The sequence below is a fragment of the Choristoneura fumiferana genome, chromosome 2, assembly GCF_025370935.1.
Source record: "Choristoneura fumiferana chromosome 2, NRCan_CFum_1, whole genome shotgun sequence".
In the NCBI taxonomy this organism is placed as follows: Eukaryota; Metazoa; Arthropoda; class Insecta; order Lepidoptera; family Tortricidae; genus Choristoneura; species Choristoneura fumiferana.
Genome location: NC_133473.1, coordinates 17,798,549 through 17,818,672, shown reverse-complemented (window position 1 = coordinate 17,818,672; position 20,124 = coordinate 17,798,549). Strand labels below are relative to the sequence as shown.

Here is a 20,124-nt window from a genome sequence, read left to right as displayed (position 1 = left end):
ATTTACGTATCATCAATTGATTAGTGTTAACTGGGCGGTTAAGGCTGTGATGCCGTCTCTATTTGTTTTTTGTTCGCATAGACGGAGAGGCATCACATTTAACCGTCGGTTAACGCTAATGAATGGATGGTGAACAGCCCTTAGGAATATATATCTAATAGGCATAGAAACTATAACCAAAAAACTGTATTTAAACAATTCAAAATACGCTATCCGATAAATCTTGATTGATCAATAGTTTCCCTTCTCGCTACGCGTAATTTAATATTTTGCGTTTTGGACATATAAAATAATAGTAAAAAGAAAGTAAGACAGTGCTCTGACAGAGGTGCGGGTGATCAAAAGAAGTCTGCCCAGCACATTATAATTGCTAAAAAGAGTAAAATGTCTTACTAATGAATTTATCCCAGGTTCTAATCCACGACGACTTATACAATCCGCGCGGCCATATCCGTCCACCCGACTGCAGGATGGATGTTCTGGTCTGACTGGAACGAGAAAAGCCAAAAGATTGAGCGAAGCAAACTCGACGGGTAGTGGAAGGATACTAGTGGTGTCGGAAAAAACTGATCTGGCCTAATGGCATCGCATTGGACACTGTGAACAACAAGCTGTATTGGGAGATGGCAGGCTAAGGAAAATCGAGGTATGTTGCTCACTGATGAATAAACATAGCACACTCAAGCCTAATAAGTCGTGGGCAATCCTCGAATAAATCGTAATTACGCAAATGTTCACATGTAAAAACTACAGTCCATTGTCAAATATAAGGGAGGATCAAGATGCTAAATACATCATAAAACATTATTGGCAATGTTTAATTTTTCTGAAATTGAGCAAAAATGGCGAAACACCACGTTCCTGTAGTTCATGGATGAACTGTGTTTTTTTTATTTATTTAGTTTTATTGTTTTTGTTGTTCTAGCTGTAGTAACAACTAAAGTTTTAAGTTTCTTTCTATTGTGGTAAAAAAGATACAGAAAGACCTAAGACGGCAATATTGACAAAACAGAAGAGTCTCTATTATTATGATTATTTATGATCCACCCTGCAGATATGGAATTACCCTAGAACAGAAACGCTCAGTTTCTTTAATAGACAAAACTTGATCGACTTTTCAAGGACTTAAGTTTTTTGGCAATGAAACATTTTTTTCTGCATTATAGCTTTCCTGGTTCTCAAATATGATTTTTCCGATCTTCTTAGTATTTATAATGAAAAATCGCTTCGTTAAACGGATTATATACTGCGAAATATTCATCGTAATATATAACTCAATTTCCAAAACGCAAAATGATCTTATATTTTTTTTTTTACTAACAGGTTTGCGATATGGACGGCTCTAACAGAGTAGAGTTGCACAACAGTGACATTCTACACATATTTGGCCTTACTTTACTTGGGGAACATCTATATTGGAGTGACATACATAGGCGAACGCTGGACCGAATTGACGTAGCAACTGGTAAGTGAATCCTTACAGAACCATCATATACTTTGTCAATGGAAGTTAATAAAGTTTCAAAAGTTTTTTTTATTGCTACTTAGTATTGCTCGATTTTCAAATCAAGACATTAACAGATTTTTTCGAAATCCCTACAGTAAGTACAGGGAAGTAATTTATATAATAGGTTAGTAAAGGGTCCCACAGAAAACCAGCGCTGCGGTTCGCCGCAGCATCACGCTGGGTGCGGTCCTTATTTGTGTTTTTCGGCAATACTGTACGTAATGTAATGTATTTTATTTTCTTTTGTTTTATTGCGCAAGGCTGTTATTATGTTTAAATCCTTTTTACAGGTCAGAACAGACAAGCAGTAGTAGAACAAATGGGCAACGTGATGGGCATAAAGGCGTTCCGAATGAATGAGCCAATGGGATGGAACCCTTGTGTCGACAACAATGGCGGCTGCTCGCATTTCTGCTTCAACCGCCCACGCGACTACGTTTGCAGTTGTCCGCTAGGTAAGTGCATCTAACAGCAAGAAAACAAAAAATATTATACTACCCTAAAAGTAGAGATAAATCTGTATACAACATTGTAAGTTAAATGATGTATGAAATGATTTTCATCATAAACTTCATTTAAATTTGCAGGTCTTGAGCTTGAAAGTGATAAGAAAACGTGCATTGAACCCGAAGCATTTTTAATTTACAGCCGTAAAAATGTGATAGGGCGCATAAGTATTGAATTTGACAATAATGACGCCATTTTACCCATCAAAGATTTAAAGGAAGTCAGGTTAGTTGATAAAATTATTTTGTTTTAGGAGGATCACTGGCTATCCAGTAGTATTTTCAATCTTTCAGTTCAATCTACTCTTCATTCAGTGGCGCATTGTGGCCACACTTGCATGTTCTAGCATAAGCGCTAAACTTACGCGTACAACCTTTTATCCACTGCCGGGTGTCAAGAGATCTCTGGACCGTCACCGAAAAGGAAATGATAGCGCTAAATCAGCGATACGTACACTTCGCCTGTTGTCTGTCAGTCACCCAGCCGTGGACAACTGGCTTAATGCTTTTGCCTAAGGGCGCGGACTGGTCGTCGTCAGGCAGCGTTTTAGCGAGCGTGTTTTCTGTTCATTGCGCGTCCGAGCCGCTCGTAGTACAGTGGGTACCTAGCAGCACACGCAATTAACAGAAAAAACGGTAGTTGCGGCGCTACCTGCTGGCGTCCTGTCCGAGGTCTAAAAGAGGCGCGGAACCATAGCTCTAGGTGTTCCAGTTAGTTTTAGTATATTTGTAAGTAGGAAGTACTACGAATGTATGTACAAATAAGAGAAGCCTATGTCCAACAGTGGACTTCCGACGGCTGATTGTGATGTTTACTACGCATGTTGTTTTTCCAGTGCGTTAGCTGTCCACGTCTCCGGCTCAAAGATCTATTGGTCCGACAGTAAAACTAAGACCATCAATCGTTGTTCAATAAACGGTGCGCATATGGAAAAGATTCTGGAAGGGATGGGCTTAGTAGAAGGTATGTTTCAATTCATAATTCTGTATTAAAACAAATCACTGACAGCCAAGCGAATTAGCGCGTGGTGGCAATGGGCAGACCATATAGCACGGAGAACAGGTCGAAAGGTACTCGAGTGGACACCGCTGATCGGCAAGCGCATCATAGGACCTCCAACAACGAGATGGACGGATGACCTGGTTAAAGTCGCGGGTTCACGGTACATGCAAGCCGCTTCCAACCGAGGCAACTGGAGGCCTATCGGGGAAGACTATGTCCAACAGTGGACATCCTACGGCTGAAATGATGCTGATGATGATGAAAACAAATCAACCACTATTGGGCATATCAAATTTATCCTATTTTAATGACTTTATTACAATAAACAGTAAATTTTAAGTACCTACTCAATAATGCATTTTATTGATATCGAAAAAAAATATTGCAAAAGAATTTTAAATTCGTCTGCATGTTCCTTTATACTTCTTGCCACTTGCTGGAAAATTAGTTAATGTATTAAACCTGATTTAAATTTGACATTTTCATAGATTTTGACACTACTTAATTGAGCTTGACGCTAAATCAATATTTAAACTTGTTCCAACAAATTAATTACCATAATTCACTGATTACTTTTCACTAAATCCATCGTTTATTTATTTTTTTCTTGAAAAATACTAATTTAAAACTTCGTCAATTCAGGTTTAACGATAGACTGGTCAGGGCAGAACATCTACTGGACTGACACCACAACGCAGCGCATAGAAGTCGCCAGACTCGACGGTTCTAGTCGCCGGACGCTTATATGGCAGGGTTTAAAGAAACCTAAAAGCATTGCCTTGGATCCTAAGAAAGGGTACGAGTCCATTACCTACGCTTTTATTATGTGAATCAAAATCAACTTAATTCTTAACCCCCGACGCCAAAAGAAGTTTGAAGTGAAAGCTAGTTTTCTTGTGGTGGTTCTTGCCGCTTTTGAGATATTGAACATTGAAATGACAATGTCGGGGGGTTTTCAACTTTTCTATGTAGGTTAGGTTATAGTGTAGGAAGCCTATATGTAGAGAGCCTGACAGCAAAATCACCATAACTTGCTTTCCTTTTTAATGAAATGGTAAATGTGTTTCAGCTATATGTACTGGTCAGAACTCGGTTCCAAGACCATCAAACGCGCAGCCATGGACGGTTCGTCGCCCTCAACTCTCATAGACCAAGTGGGCAAAGTCCACGCTATAGCCATAGACTACGATAAAAGAACCATTTATTGGGCCGCGCTTGAACCACCGACCATAGAGTTCGCGTTCATCAATGGCACAGGAAGGAAGATATTGGCGGATAATATATCGATGCCTTATGCGTTGGCGCTGTATGGGGATAGGGTGTTTTGGGGCGATTGGAATACTGGTAAGTTGCTTTTAATTCATCGACTTATGATGGATGCAAGATATGTGTTTTGTTACCAGGGGCCTTATTGTCTAGCGTCTAGCGCACTCGGTATCACGATCGTTGTACCCTTTTTTTCTGTCACACGGTGTAGGACGACGATAGAAAGAGATGGCGAATGCAATCTCGAGCGCCAGAGCGTTTTACAATACGGCCACAGGTCTATCATAACAATAGTTTTGTGTCCTTGCACAAAACCATTGTTGTGGGAGCTGTTATGATACTTTAATGGATGATAAAAAACAAATAAATCACATTGGGAAAAGATTTATAAAAAAAAAACTAAAAACCGGCCAAGAGCATGTCGGACACGCCCAAAATAGGGTTCCGTAGCCATTACGAAAAAATCTATATATGTAAAAGTAGAAACTGACTGACGTATAGATCAACGCACAGCCCAAACCGCTGGGCCTAGAAACTTGAAATCTATATATATTAAGTAATATTTTTCTAAGGATTTCTTATTTTATACGGAATCTTCCAAGTTTAGGTATAGTTTATACCTTAGGCTGCTATTTACTCTTAAACTACAAATAATTCTCAAGCAAAGTTAACCGTTATAGTTTTCCTTGTAAGTTTGATATACTTACTACCATCCTTAATTTTTTTCAAATTTTTCCTCCCACCGGTTTAGATTTAAGAGGGGGGGGGACGCTCGGTTTTAATGAAAATTTGCACTTTAAACTTGAATATTTCGCAAACAAATCACTGAATCGAAAAATCGTTTTAGCAAATCCTTAGTTTTTAAAAGACCTATCCTACGATAACACACTATAAGGTTGGATTAGAAATAAAAAATCACCCCCACTTTACATCTATGGGAGGTACCCTAAAAAAAAATTATTTTTTATTTTTTTATTGTACCGTTTTGTACAACGTTGGTATGGCAAGTGAAATTTGGGCAAGTAAAGGTAAGCGCTGTGACATATTTCATACCCTCTTACGTTTCCAATCTCCAACATCGCAGGCTTAATCGAAGCAGCCTCAAAATTAGACGGCAGCCACCGCAAATCCATCCACAGCCAACTGGACTTTCTGTCTGATCTGAAAATCTATCACCGCGCGCGCGCCGCCGCCGGCAACCAGTGCGGCGTCGACAATGGCGGTTGCTCCCATCTCTGTCTGCCCCTACCATCCGAGACGAGAGCGGACTATAGATGCGCTTGCCCCACGCATTATAAACTGAACAGAGACAATCTAACATGCTCAGGTAAGCATCTACAATGTTACCAATTTGTGTAGGCGGAGGTAGACAAAGTTCTTTTGTCGGTTTGCCCCTGCCATCAGAATCGTGAGCAAACTAAAGATGCTCTTTTCCCACACATAAGCCAAGGAACGATAATTTGACTTGCTCAACAAATTTATAACACCCCTTTTTTTGCGTCGGGGGTTGTAAAATATTTGAAATACGTTTAGCGTCTAATGTGTGCAGTGCAAGATGGACAAAGAAACTGTTGTTGGTAGCGTTGGGAATAAGAACCAAGTTTAGATACGCTTGCCCCACGATTTTGAAAGGAGCAATAAAATGAGCTAATAACTTTTTCGTTATTAGCAATAGTGCTTCATTTAGCCTAGTCAAGTATTTTCATCCTCAAATAATATCTACTTCATTATATTTCAGAACCTGAAGAATTTCTGCTGTTCGCACAAAAAAACTCCATCGGTCGCATAATGGTAGTAAACGGCGAATGTAATGATGCTTTCATACCAGTCACAGGCCTCAAGAATATAAAAGCTATCGAATATGACCCTGAAAACAAGTGAGTAATAAACCGGTCAAGTACGAGTCGGACCCGCCTAACTGAGTATTGCGTACATGTACAGTCGAGTTCATAAACTTGTGAGCAAAAATTTGATCAAAAATAACTGAACACGAATCTTCGTTGTTAAAAATAGAGTCGTGTTCAGATATTTTTGATAAAATTTTGCTCACAAGTTTATGAACTCGACTGTACATAAAGCATAGCCGTAAACGATACAGTTCTTGCCCTTGCTTGCTTTTTCTTGCAGTTGGTACCCTTATTTTTAACAAGCTTTTATTAAGCTTCACCTGTCCCGTTGTCTGTCTGTCTGTCCATCTGTCTGTGGTCAAATCTTATAAGTTAAATTCGACCAACTTCTAGTAGTCGGATTGACTTGAAATTTGGCATACTTATCTAAATTGCGTGACAATACAATAATCTGGTAGTGACATCCTGGTAGTCTGGTCAGGATCGTCTCCGCAGGACGGAACTCTTCAACGGTTAATGCCATCGACTTTAAATTTGGTATGCAAATATGTAATTTGAGTGACAATGCAAGTAAAGTCGGCAAAATGTACAGACAGAAAAATAAGCTTGTATTAAAAAGTATTTTTTTTACCAAAAACTTATTTTTGTTTTCGTTCCGTCTCTGTAACGGTTAAACATACAAACCTCAAAACCCGGAATTATTAGAGGTAAATATATTGCAAATCAACAAATAATTAAACGAGTCAAGCGTGAGTCGATCTTAGAGAAAACATTTAATTTTTGTTAAAAAAAGTAAAAAACAGTAATATAGAAAAATAAAAAATAGTTATGTAGTCAAGTCCCTTACTGAATATCTGTATATTCTAGTGCAAGTTGTAAGTAACTCCGTTCCCTGTATTTAAGGATGCTGTACTGGATGGACGAAGACTCCCACGCAATCCGCCGTGTACCTATCTCCTACTCCACCACCTCGGCCATCACCGACTCTTCTGCAGTCATCACCGGTCTTTCTAGACCCTTCCACATGGTTCTAGACGTTCTGGGCAGAGCTTTGTATTGGACGTGTCTGGACACAGATTCGATTAACGCCACGTCCATTGATAACAACTCGTCCGTCGGTGTCATATTGCGCGGAGAAAACATGATGCCCAGGCATTTGGCGTTTCATCAGACTAAAAGGTAAGTTAAGTTAAATATTTTTTGCTGACGATATTTGATGCGATCAATTTAATTCGATGATCCGTAAAAAAAAATATAAAACCGGCTAAGAGCATTTCGGACACGCAATGGACAGGGTTCCGTAGCCGTTACGAAAAATCAAGTAATGTTTTTCTAAGGATTTTATATTTTGTACATAATTTTCCAAATAGGTATAATTTTATAAGTTAAGTTGCTATTTACTCAAACAAACTTAGCCGTAACAGTTTTCCTTGTTAATTAGATATATTTCCTACTATCATGATCTTTTTCAAAATGTACAGACCATCAGTTTAGCTGTTAGTAAGGCGATTTCAACAAAAATCTACACGTTAAAGTTGAATATTTCGCAAATGAATCACTCTATCGGAAAATCGACTTTACAGCCGTTAAAAGACCTATCCAACGATACCCCACACTATAATATTCGATGACATAAAAAACACCCCCACTTTACGTCTAAACTTGCGCAAGTAAATCGCTACGTCTGTGGCCAGGATTTATCATTAGTCTAGCTTCAAGTGGCTTCTATTTGGCAGAATTCTAATCTGGAACGACGTGGGCCTGGGCGCGATAATGCGTTCCGACGTGGACGGGCGCGGACGCATCGAGTTGGCGCGCGTCGCCAACGCCACCGCGCTCGCGCTTGACCAAGCCGGCGGCACCGTCTACTGGGCCGCCAACAAGCAGATACACGCCGTCGACCTAGACGGCACCAACAAGTGAGTCATTATCATCAATATCATCATCATCTCAGCTGTAGGAGGTCCACTGTTGGATATAGGTCTGCCCCATTGTACGAGCTCGTACTAGTTTTTAGTGCTGACGCGTCAGCTGTTAAAAATAATAAGTTTAGGTACTTTATAATATTTGATTGTGTGATTTTACCAGTTGAATAAGATAGATTGTTGCACCAAGCAGAAAGTTATTTATTATTGCACCGAGTGTAAAAAGCACGAGGGCAATATAAATTACTTAATGCGAGGCGCATAATCGGCTTTTCTTTCAACTATTACAGGAATAATAGACGAAAAAAAAACTCATGCTAAATAATGAATAGGAAAGAAATGTCACTAGCACTCGATGATTCTATTTTTGTAAGTTTACAATACCGACATGATATTTTGTGATACGCCCATAGAAACTCTTGTCAGTTTGACAGCAGTTTGTATGGGCGTGTACATGAAATAACCGATCGGTATTTCCATTATGAAGTAAAAAATTCGGAAGAGTGACGGCTACAAATCGGTAGCAGGAAAAAAATCGGAGTATCGATTTTATGCGAGTCAATATGATAATTAATGGTATAAGTGCAAGGGCTACGTACGAACTATGTGGCTAACCACACGGTTTTAGCGAACCATCTCTTTTGAAACGATATTTTGAAGACTCGATAGGCAACGCTTAGCATTTCTATTAAGTTTTGCGTATTTATTGTTATTGTTTATGTGCAGACGCATAATCTGGCAAGGCGGTTGGGCGGGCAGCCTGTCGGCGTACGGTGGCGCGCTGTACCTGAGCGGCGGCGAGCGCGCGCTGATGCGAGTGCCGCTGCACCGCCGGGACGCGCCCGCCGCGCCCGTGCCGCACCTGGCGCGCGTGCCGCAGACGCTCGCCGTGCTCAAGGTAGTGACCCCTCACCTGCCAAGTATCCACCGTTGTGGGCACGATGGGCATACCCACAACCCTAACAGAACCCCTACACTAACGTCAGCCAGGCGTTTGGCAGCCGACCAGCGCTGGCGTCGCATTGACGCTCGAAAGACGCTGTGTAGGGGATCTCTAATAGACTTGTGACGACACACTTTTTGATTGAGACCGATAGGCACATGAAAATTTACTAAAAGGCATAGTATCACTTGGACTCAAAAGCACTGACCTAACCTGTTCGTATCGAGAATCTGAAAAACTATAGATTAGGTTAGAGTTGCATAAGTCAAGGCGTGATACTCTTTAGCCACGCGAAATAGGAGCTCCGCCGCGGAGCTCGACCAGTTGCTACTTAGATCAGCTGCTTTTTAGACGAAGGGATTAGTATCCCTCCTACCCAACAATGGCAATCATCATCATTATATAGTGAGTATAATTACTTCATTTAATTATAAGTATTTTAAGGAAGATTTATTTTTGGGTAGATCAATTATTTCTTGTTGTTATTCTGTCCCGTCAGCGAGGGGACAATAGTAGTACAGTTTAATAGAAGGAATGATGTGTCACATTATATTAACATATTCGATGATCAATTATAGAAGGGGCTTAAAACTAGCACAAAAATGCATGTTTGGCGAATTTTAATCCTATAAACTTACAGTTTAAAGAGTGGCTCCAGGAGACCGTAACTATAGTAACGAGTGACAAGAAAAAGTTGATCGGTCCTTTTAGTGTAGTTTTAATGTATTGTTTACGTTGTACAGGTGGCACGCAACCACCCGTGCTACGGGGGCCGCGCGTGCGGCGGCGCGGCGGCGGCGTGCGGCGCGGGCGGCGCGTGCGGCTGCGGGCTGGCGTGCCGCGGCTGCGCGCCCGACCGCTTCCTCTGCCACCACACCGCCACCGCCACCGCCACCGCCGACCCGCACTGCATACCCAACGAGTGGAAGTGAGCCTATATGACCTCCCATTGCCAGCAGAATCTTAGAAGGCTTGGGCCATAGTTCCTACGCGGGCCCACTGCAGATTGGGAACTTCACACACACACCATTGAATTGCTTCACGAGTTGGTGTACGGGTTTCCTCACGACGTTTTCCTTCACCGTATAGCTCGAGGTAATTTCCAAAATTAATTTCGCACGTGAATTTCGAAAAAATCACAGATTCAAGCCTGGATTTGAACCCACGATCCTCTTGCTCGAGAGCCTTGAGAGGCCATAGGTCATGAAGCTAATTGAGAAAGTACGATATTTCGATAAAATTCGATTGAAAATCATGACGTACTATCTGTGTCTGTGGTTGTACCAGATGCGACGGGCAAGCGGACTGCGCGGACGGGTCGGACGAGGCGTCGTGCGGCTGCGCGGGCGGCGGCGCGGGGCTGCGCTGCGCGGACGGCGCATGCGCGGCCGCGCTCGGCGAGTGCGCCGCCGGCGCCTACTGCTCGCCCGCCGACCCGCCCATGCCAGACGCCTTCAGGTAACACACCGAACTGTTCCGATCTTCTCTGTTCTAATACAAGCTGTTGACCGCGACTCCGTCCGCAGAATTAGTTTATCGCTAACCCGCGGGAACTATGCAATTTTCCGGGATGAAAATTCCTATGTCTTTCCCCGGCACTCTATACTATCTGTATAACGAATTACATCAATCATAGATGTGAAGAGATAACAACCATGCAAACAGATTATAATATTAGTCGGATACTCCCTCCACTGAACTGTCACAACTAGAGCTGCGCTGAGCCAGGATAGGTAAATGAAGAGTTTGTATTGGTTCCTCGAAACGCATCCTCATACAACTGGTAGAAACGCAGCCTAATGCGTAAATCTAAATTTCTCAAAAACGGTGATACTTTGACTAAGGTAATTTTTCTATATTAGGTAGATGAGCTGCCCACCTATGGGCCTATGTCTCCTTTTAAGTTTGTCCTACTATTTACAGGACGTTACTCAATAGTTTACCCGCGGCTTCGCACGCGTTAAATATTCGATGCGGTAGTTACAATTGAAATTCCGGGATCTTACACAATTCCCCTGGGAATCCCCGAAATTTATATCGTGGTCTTCATTGAGGTCGTGTCAAGAACAACTGCCCAAAATTTTAAGACTCTAAACCCAGCGGTTGAAATTTCAAGATTTTGTCCTTGTCCCGTGGGAATATCGGGATAAAAAGTAGCCTATGTGTTATTCCAGACATCCAGCTACCTACATACCAAATTTCACAACTAACCCCAACTGTTGTTATTTCGAGATTTTATCACTATCCCTTGAGAATATTGGGATAAAAAGTAGCTTATGTGTTATTCCCGACGTCCAACTATCTACTTACCAAATTTTATCCAAATGCGTCCAGCCGTTTTAGCATGAAGGAGTAACAAACATACACACACACACAAACTTTCGCATTTATAATATAAAGTAGGAGTTATGTCTTAAAAGTCATGTTGGTATTATAATTTAACCCACATTAAGGCTTACTGATTACTAATAAGATACAAGTGGAAAAATATTTTAATCCGAAGAAAAAATTAAGTTTAGTATACTCGTAGAAGTTGAGTCGCAAAAAAAACTTTATCTCCATATAAAAAATATTTTTTTATTTACAAAATTCAATATTTAGCCACTTGTATCGTATTAGTACAGTCACCAGCACCAATATCTGACACAGCAAACGTGCATAAATATCTGATACGACTCTATTTCTAGGGCCGGATGAACGTGTCTGATATTTTTGCACGCTCCGCTGTGGCAGATATTAATGCTGGTGACTGTGCCTAGTAATCAGTAGCCTTAATGTGGGTTAAATTATGGTATGGGCAATTATTTTCGCTTTTGTGTACTCACTTATGATATGTAATTTGCGAATTAGCGAATAAACGTTTCTATTTCTATTTTTTTTTTTTTTTTTTCTTAAATAAAAATATTTCTTTTTAATTAAAACGCAGACGCTTTGTCGTAAAGGCTACACACGAAATCGCGACATTTATACAATGTTTCCCTTTTGTCTTCATAGATGCGACGAGCGACTGTGCCTGGGCGCGCGGCTGCTGTGCGACGGACGGCAGCACTGCGAGGACGGCTCCGACGAGGCGCCCGCCGCCTGCGGGTACCCGCGCCCCGACCCCGACCCCGACCCCGTCAGTACCTACACTAGCGACCCTACAGTAGGGACTACAACTACAATATTGTCGTAGCCATAACTAGATACAACAAATTGAGAATACTATCAAATATATATGGGGCTAGGCCTCGAGCTCAGTTCCTCGTACAATAAAAACAATCTAACAGGAAAACTGTAAGAATAAATGCTAAAATTGGGATGTAGAAGATCGGAGTTTGATAGTGAACATTCTCAGTGCTCATACTAGTCTGCAAGCGTTCACTGCACTCCGGAAGTTGGTCGAAGTTTAGTTAACTGGGGTGAGAGTAGATAATTGAAATAACTTTCTTGCCTCGTGGCGGCTTCCGATCATTTTCAAACTTTTAGTAGAGTTTGTGACGAAGTAATGTTACGTAAGAGACAAGTCTCAGAACTGCATTAAGAATAAAATATCAACGGGATACAAAAAAACCTTTTTTTTTTCACTGGAATGAATCCCCTTAGCTAGCATTCATTTTTTTTTTATATACATAATTATTTGACTATAATCACGCCTGATGGTAAGTGAAGATGTAGACAAAAATGGAGCACGCTTGCCTATTACATTTAAATGATTAGATTTGGTGACTGCCAGATTGTAGCGATCAGGGAACACACTCGGGCAGGGTTAATAGATCAGTGTAAACACGGTGTAACAGTACGTTGCTTATACAGGAGGTCGGCACCACGCGGTCGTCGAACGCGTTCGTAGTTTGCGGCGGCATCGCGGTGTCGCTGGGCGGCTGCCTGGCGGCGTGGGCGGCGCTGCGGCGGTGGAGGCGGCGCGCCCGCCAGCTGCCGCCCGCCGCGCAGCCGCTCAAGCCGCTGCAGCCGCGACACCCGCCGCTCGGCGCCAGCGGCAGCGCCACCGTGTCAGTACACGCATTTCTTTTCACACACATTTCTTAAGCACAAAAAACAAGCGCACGACCCGCCTCGCGCCCGCGTTGTACATTATACAGCTACGTAAAAAAAAATTTGTTCATGGCCGTTGGTGCCCTGGTCTTAGATGAAGATTTCATGTTTCACGCTAGGCTAGTAAAAAAAATCTACGCTGCAGAAAACTTAACTTAGCAAATTATACAAGCTATTATTTTAATACAGGTCATCGGACAGCCTGTGCCGCTACCCGCGGCCGACGGCCAACCCGCCGCCGTCGCCGGCCACGGCGTCGGGCGCCAGCGCGCCGGCGCGGCGCCGCGCGTACCGCCACTACCGCGCCATGAACCGGCCGCCGCCGCCCACGCCCGCGTCCACCGACGCCGACGCCGACGCCGGCGAGTCCGAGCCCGAGCCCGCCGCCCGCGCGCCCCCGCCCTCGCCCGACCCCGCTATGTACAATCACCTGCATTAATATGCTACAGCGGAGCGTGCTAAAATATCTGACATGTCCTAACAGCCCTACAAATAATAATAAAAAAAAAATATTTTACCAACAAAATATTCAGGCATAAAGAGTCGTATCAGATATGTATTTATGCACGCGTTGTTTGTTGTGTCAGATATTGGTGCTGGTGCACTGACTAGTGACCACATACGCCAGTGGTTCCCAACCTTTTTTGGCCAGGGACCAGTTTGACTTCATTATTAGCAGTGCTATAAACTTAACAAGAAACTGTAGCTATTCATTCAAAAACAATCTTTAATTAAAACAAGTAGGTAACATAAATAATCGTAACATTTCAAGAGTTACATTTACTATCACTGCTTTAATTGAGACCAAGTATTTTAACGTAGTAAACTCAATATAATTGACATTTTTGAGTATGATTTTTATTTTTATTTTTCGTGAACGTTTTTGTCTCTTCTTGACCACTGATGGTCCGCGAACCTCATGTTGGGAACCACTGACATACACTAATGAGGCCTTCTAAAAAGATGTAATCTCGCTAGATGGCGTTAGTAAGGAAAAGTGTTTTACCTATAGACGGTTTTACCATATAACCATAGTATCCACAGATAAAACCGTCCATACGTACAGTCGCCATCAGATATTTCGGAGCGGCCAAGGTGGTCAAAAATATCAATACATGAACTCTAATACCTTAATAATAGACTGCATGTGCCGATATTTTTGACCACCTTGGCCGCTGCGAAATATCCGATGGCGACTATACAAAAACATTGTCCCCCATCTTGAGGTCCTTTTAACGTTACAGTCCTTCCGACGGTCTCATTTATTTATAGAATCGATAAAAAACGCAATCGGCGCAAACTAGTCTGTCACACAAATCCTCATTAACCAAGTAGTATGAGTCACACACCACGATTAGACTAGAAAAATAAATAGTCCGATAGTGACGCCCAACACAGAGCCGCATTATGAATCATGTCATTCATAATACTCTTTGCGGGTGTTTGATTGACGGAAAAAGAAGGAATAATAATAAGAAAAGAAGTCGAGTTTGACTCCGAAAAAATCTTTTTTTTTTATATTTGGGCGAATATATCGGACAATGTGCACGAGCTCCGTATTCGCTTGTGGGAAAGGGCACAGGACCCACGGTGACATCGGCGGCCTCGCGGCATATTCTACAAGTAAGTCCTGAAAAAATTATCTGTAACTCTTTAACAGAACTAATAAGTGAAATAAAAATGTCACGCGAGCTAAAACCGCGATGGTGCGATGTGACTAAAGCCACATATCTGTATTTCCTGGTTAGGTTCCATTTAACCGCTGCCCTACTTGATTGCTCCAAAAATGGGTTATTGCAGAGATTGTGCTTCAATTTAGTGAAATACTAAGTGGGTGAGTACCGCAATTTAATAAAATTTATAAAAAACAATTTCTCGTGCAGGCGGAAAAGTGGCGATATTAGTTCTGGAAGAAAATAAAAACTATAACATTTATATTCCGCTTATTATTAATGAAATCTGTGCTGTGAAATAAAAGAGGACCCGCAAAACTGTTATCACCGATGTCCACTATTGGTCTGGCACGCCACTGAATGAAAGTTTTTACTTCAATGGGTACGTTGAAGATTATAGAAAGTTAGAAAAGAATAACAGACGAAATATAAAATGGGCAATTGAAAAAAAGAAAGAAGAAAGAAATAAAACGATTGATAGTTTCACAGAATTGTTTATATTATAAACTAAGCAAAGCATATTTAGTCCATTATTCTTAATTCTTCTTAACACAGATCCAGACTTACTCCAGATTTACTTACTTTACAGTAGTTTACAGACCTTTGATGTTAATATTGTCAACATGAAAGGTCTGTAAACGTTGTAATAAATGTCACTTACGGTCGGTTAAGGATGTTGGAAAATGTATAATTGGCATGCTTCGACCAGTGGCACAGTCCATGAAGCTACAAGTTACAATTTACAAGCGGTAGTCTCTTTTCAATGCAACTGTTAAACAAAGACTACCGCTTGTAAATTGTAACTTGTAGCTTCGAGAAATAGGGCACTGATCACTCTTGTGTAGTAAGTGAGATAAGTAGTATCTGTAATTAAACGAAATTTTCAATATGTGGTACCAAATACTCCTAAGTAGTAGGTACAGAGTTTGTATGAAGTACCTGTAGCTAACTCATCCTTAACCTTCTACGTGGGTCTCTAAATAAGCTTTGAGATAAAGAAAAAGTATTAAACATAACTTTTTTTTTTTTTTTTAATACTCTCCACGATGCTCTATACAAACTTCCATTCGTCTAAATCAACATTGGAAACACTTTTGCCACTCTTGATCTGACAGGTCAAAAGTAGCCACTTTGTAGCATGATTCCTCGAAGCTCGGCCTTTGGTCTACGCTATCGCACAACTTCGATAACTTTTGGCAATGCTACTGTTGTATACCATTGCGAACTAACTGATCTACAATTTTCCAGCATAGATGTCGATAAATGTCCGCTCCGAGAAAAAAAAATTAGCTACAATTTTTTACCAGCGTTACGAGGTCTTTGCATTTTTGTCGGTAACTCTCCATCTGAGTAGACCCAAACCGATGATTGCTTCTTACTTTCGGGTTCATACTGATAGATCCATGTTTTATCACGATTTCCGAAACACGTATTGGTGCCCCGTTTTCCGTTGAAACACTTCACGGCATGTTTTTCACTTTCGGAGAGCAAACGCGGGATCCAACGGCAAAAAAGCTTCCTGACTCTACGATGTTGGTGTAGGATGGTGTTCATGCTCCCCGGAGTAATGCCCAGGATCTTCTCGATGTCCTTGTATGTAATTCGTGGGTTTTCCCGTAACAACATTTCCGTAGTCCACACATTTTCTGCAGTTACTGCTGTTTGCGGACGTCCGATTCTTTGATCGTCTTCAAGGTTAGTTTTACCCCTTTTGAAATTCACTAAACCACCTAAAAATTGTTGCCCGTGAAGGAGCAGACTCTCCCAATACTGGCTGTAGTCGTTGTAAACTTAACTGTTGGGTTAAACCAGATTTGAAATCGTAATAGATCATGGCACGCAAATGTTCGCGGTTTCCAACCGCCGACGATGAGCGAGAAGCGAGCAGAGCGAGTAACTAGAAACGAGTGGGCGAGCAGTGAAAAGCGAGTGTTCGAGCACGGCAGTGTGAACCGCCAGCGATCAACTATTAATATATATGTCTCTTTTACTCACACAGGATCTTATATCTTTTGTTCGTTTCTTGAGCGAGAAAATAGTCGATAGACAATCGTTTCCTCGCCGGCGGTGAGACAACTGCCTAAGTTCCATCGTTTCAGGCAAGAAACGCGGGAAGCGTTGTAGTAAAATGACTGGAACATCGTATTTTTTTTTATTGAGAAAATGGCTTATTGCGTTGTATTTTTAAATAAATTTACTTTTTTAAAACATATAACACAGATGTGTTTCATTTTTTATTGCGAGCATCTCAAAACTTATTGAGTGACCGACGTATTTTGTACCGTACTTAGAATGACACAAATGGTAGCAGCTCATGCCCATATTTTTCTTAGAGATAGAAATCAATTTCAGTAATCGATCATTATTTAATGAGCAAATTTGAGAGCTGTACTTAGAGAGTAAGTATATCTGTCATTCTAATCACAGTACGTTGCGTGATAATAATCATCGAGATGAGACATTTGTCTCACTTTCGTCTATCAAGATTGACAGATCGAATCAGCAGGGCTACTACGAAACTCGAAGTTGTGTCGTGCAGTCCCTCTCGCTTTCGTATTAAATAGTATATAATCAGAGGGACAGCACGACACGAACTTCGAGTTTCGTAGTAGCCCTGCAGACCTTTTTAGTAAAGATGTATACAATTATTGTGAACTGCGATTTGGTGCTATTACACTGTTTGTGCCTCGTAACTTTAAGATAGTAAATGTTAAATCGCGCGGTGTAAGATAAATTTAGACTAACAAAGTAGAGTTAAGCTGTGTAAATAAAACGTATTATTTTAAGTTAAATTACCAATAATATAGTAAGTGTATAGTAGTGATAGAACAACACATTCACATTACTATAAACTAGACAAATGTATGAGCGTATCAGATAAAAATATAAATCTTGTTAGTTTCGTGTTTAATTAAATCCATAGAGTGCCATAACATAACACTATTAAACTATAGTCAATTTCGATGGCAAGCGCGTCTTTGCTATCCTGCTCAGGCACGACTTGATTCAGTCATTGCATCGCTCACAAAATCTGGCAATCTATCATATCTATCAATGTCAAACATGTCGACGAAATATTTCATAGCGTTATGCCGGGGCTCGTATTATGGTTCCGTTATTTTTTGTCATAATTACGCTTTTACATGCTGATAGATCCCATTATCCTCCGTACATAACCAGCACCGGTAGGGGCCAAATTATTTCCTAACTTAATTAGTTCCTGGCACTTCGCCGGCCACTCGCTCCGCTCGCGATTGTACTTAACACTCCTTCTCGCTTCGATCGTCGTCGTACCAAATTGTTCGCAACGAAAATTGACAATAAAAGTGATGACAGTGAAGTGAAATGATCACATGAATGAAATCTCTTTAAAAGTAAGCAATATTTAGCCCCTTCCAATACTGGTTTATGTAAGATGGTAATGTACGGGGTACAAGATCATAAAACGCACAATAAACCTGTAGCTCTTAAATGTAAACATGCATAGTCTGCTAAAATCATTACTTTTCCTTTGTCTTTGCCGAAGTCGAGTAAAAAAGGTATTCTATGAATATTTTGTCAAACAGTTTAACTGCTTGCCAAGTAGGTAAACTAAAATATTGAAATAAGTAATTATTTTGTTATTCGTTTTCTACACTTAATTCAAATTGTCTTGCAGACTTATTTTTTATTGTGATTAATTTTAAAACAAATATGTAGGTCCTGCCTTTATCTCTAATATTTAACTTTAGCAGCTAAAAGTTATTTTTATAGAATACCTTCAAAATGTGACTGATGATTGAGATTTTAAATAAAACTTTTGTACCTGTTGTATAACCGCAGTTGTTTTATTTAAGTTCCTGCTTTAATCTCAATTAAACACCTAATAATTAATTATTCAGCGCCTCTTAAATGTGTTCGTAATAAAATATTGATCTGTCGGCGGCCGATCGTAAAACTATTTACAATGCACGTGCTCGGAAAGTGCCTCTTGACGTGGGTCAACATATCCATAGAAAATTAGTGATTCCTGCACGCATCCACAAGTGTGCAGTAAAGTTGTATGGATTTTACTTACCGCACTTGTGCGGTAAAGTAACTTTTTAAATTGCCAAATGATGTCCAAACTATTGTTAAAAAAATAAGTCTAAAGAGTCGTTATAGTTAGGCTTTGAACAAATAAGAAAACGTTTGATGCAACCAACTGAATATTTACTGATAAGATAATACAGATTAAACGCGACAGAAAAGAGAACGTTAATTTTTTTTTCATGTAAACTCGTATTTTAATTCCGTCTAAAGTTATGAAAAAAAAAGGGAATAAATTCTTGAGTCCAATTCGGACCGTGCGACGTCAAGCGCGCGCACTCGAAAGTTAACCAATGAGCTTCCAGTGCGCGCGCACGACGTAGCACGAACCAATCATGGTTACCCGTTCGCGCCTGTCATGAAACCCCGCCAAAGTAATGTTCATGAGTTCAGTCCGGTGAATTAATTTTTGATGAGTAAATTAAAATGAAGAGTTTAAATGATGAATTTATATCTGACTTTACGCCGCCTTACGTCCTCCACGAAGCACATATTGTCAGTGACAAACTCAATGCTGAACAAAATACGTGAACTATTATATACATACCTAAGTTAATAAACATCGTAAATTGAAAGAATAATCTACTTCTACACACATGGATATTATAACATCTACCGGTATGTCTTATTCTTATTTATTTGCTTTTATCTATTAGAATTAGTGAACCAGTTTTGATTTATTTACAGTTCCAAAGCCAAAAAATCTCAGATTTACCGTAACTTTTTGTTAAGAGCTGGTAGATTAGATACATAATACTTATACTTGATGTTACTTAACTATTACAGGGATTTATTCGCGGGTTGCATTGATATTAAGCATTATAGGAGCGTGCACTCCTCCATAAGTACTAGCCAATATAAGTGTTGAAAATGTCAAGCAACAAGGGCTAATAATTAATCGTAAAAAATCACGATACTAAAACAAAGTCTCCTTTACCTATCATTAGTAGCTATAGCTGTTCTAATCTTCTGAGTCAATGATTGTTATGAAAGTAGGTTTAATAAAGTGTATACGTTAACGATTTTGGTTTGGCGTGTATGTCGGTATGTATATCTACTGCCTGCTACTGTAGTAAAAGGAGTATGGCGTGGTATGGCAAATAAATGATGTAGTCACTGCCTCGATTTTTTTCCTCGCTTAATGCATTGTAAACCGTTGTATGATATACGTGTCGAAAGTAGGAAATTCCCAACTCGTGCCGGCTCAAAACACTCGCTTCGCTCGTGTTTCAAGTTCTCCGCCACTCGTTGGGAATTGCCTACTTTCCGCACTTGTATCATAAATAACTATTCTAAACATATTGTGTTATTGATATGAATAATCTTACTTATAAGTACCTACCTTTTTTTT

The 20,124-nt window shown here is 40.5% G+C and overlaps 1 protein-coding gene across 1 annotated transcript; it reads left to right on the top strand.

Moving 5' to 3' along the window:
- The first annotated feature begins 624 nt into the window (after nt 1–624).
- LOC141445298 (low-density lipoprotein receptor-related protein 6-like) lies at nt 625–18,521 on the top strand. Its single transcript, XM_074111098.1, has 17 exons — nt 625–646; nt 1,324–1,465; nt 1,798–1,962; nt 2,095–2,239; nt 2,850–2,977; nt 3,659–3,812; nt 4,086–4,360; nt 5,367–5,609; nt 6,021–6,159; nt 7,033–7,308; nt 7,866–8,048; nt 8,781–8,952; nt 9,741–9,925; nt 10,285–10,455; nt 11,992–12,115; nt 12,793–12,989; nt 13,222–18,521. The coding sequence occupies exons 2-17, from the start codon at nt 1,333–1,335 to the stop codon at nt 13,469–13,471; spliced, it is 2,940 nt and encodes a 979-aa protein (XP_073967199.1). The 5' UTR covers nt 625–646; nt 1,324–1,332; the 3' UTR covers nt 13,472–18,521.
- Nucleotides 18,522–20,124: the final 1,603 nt, after the last annotated feature.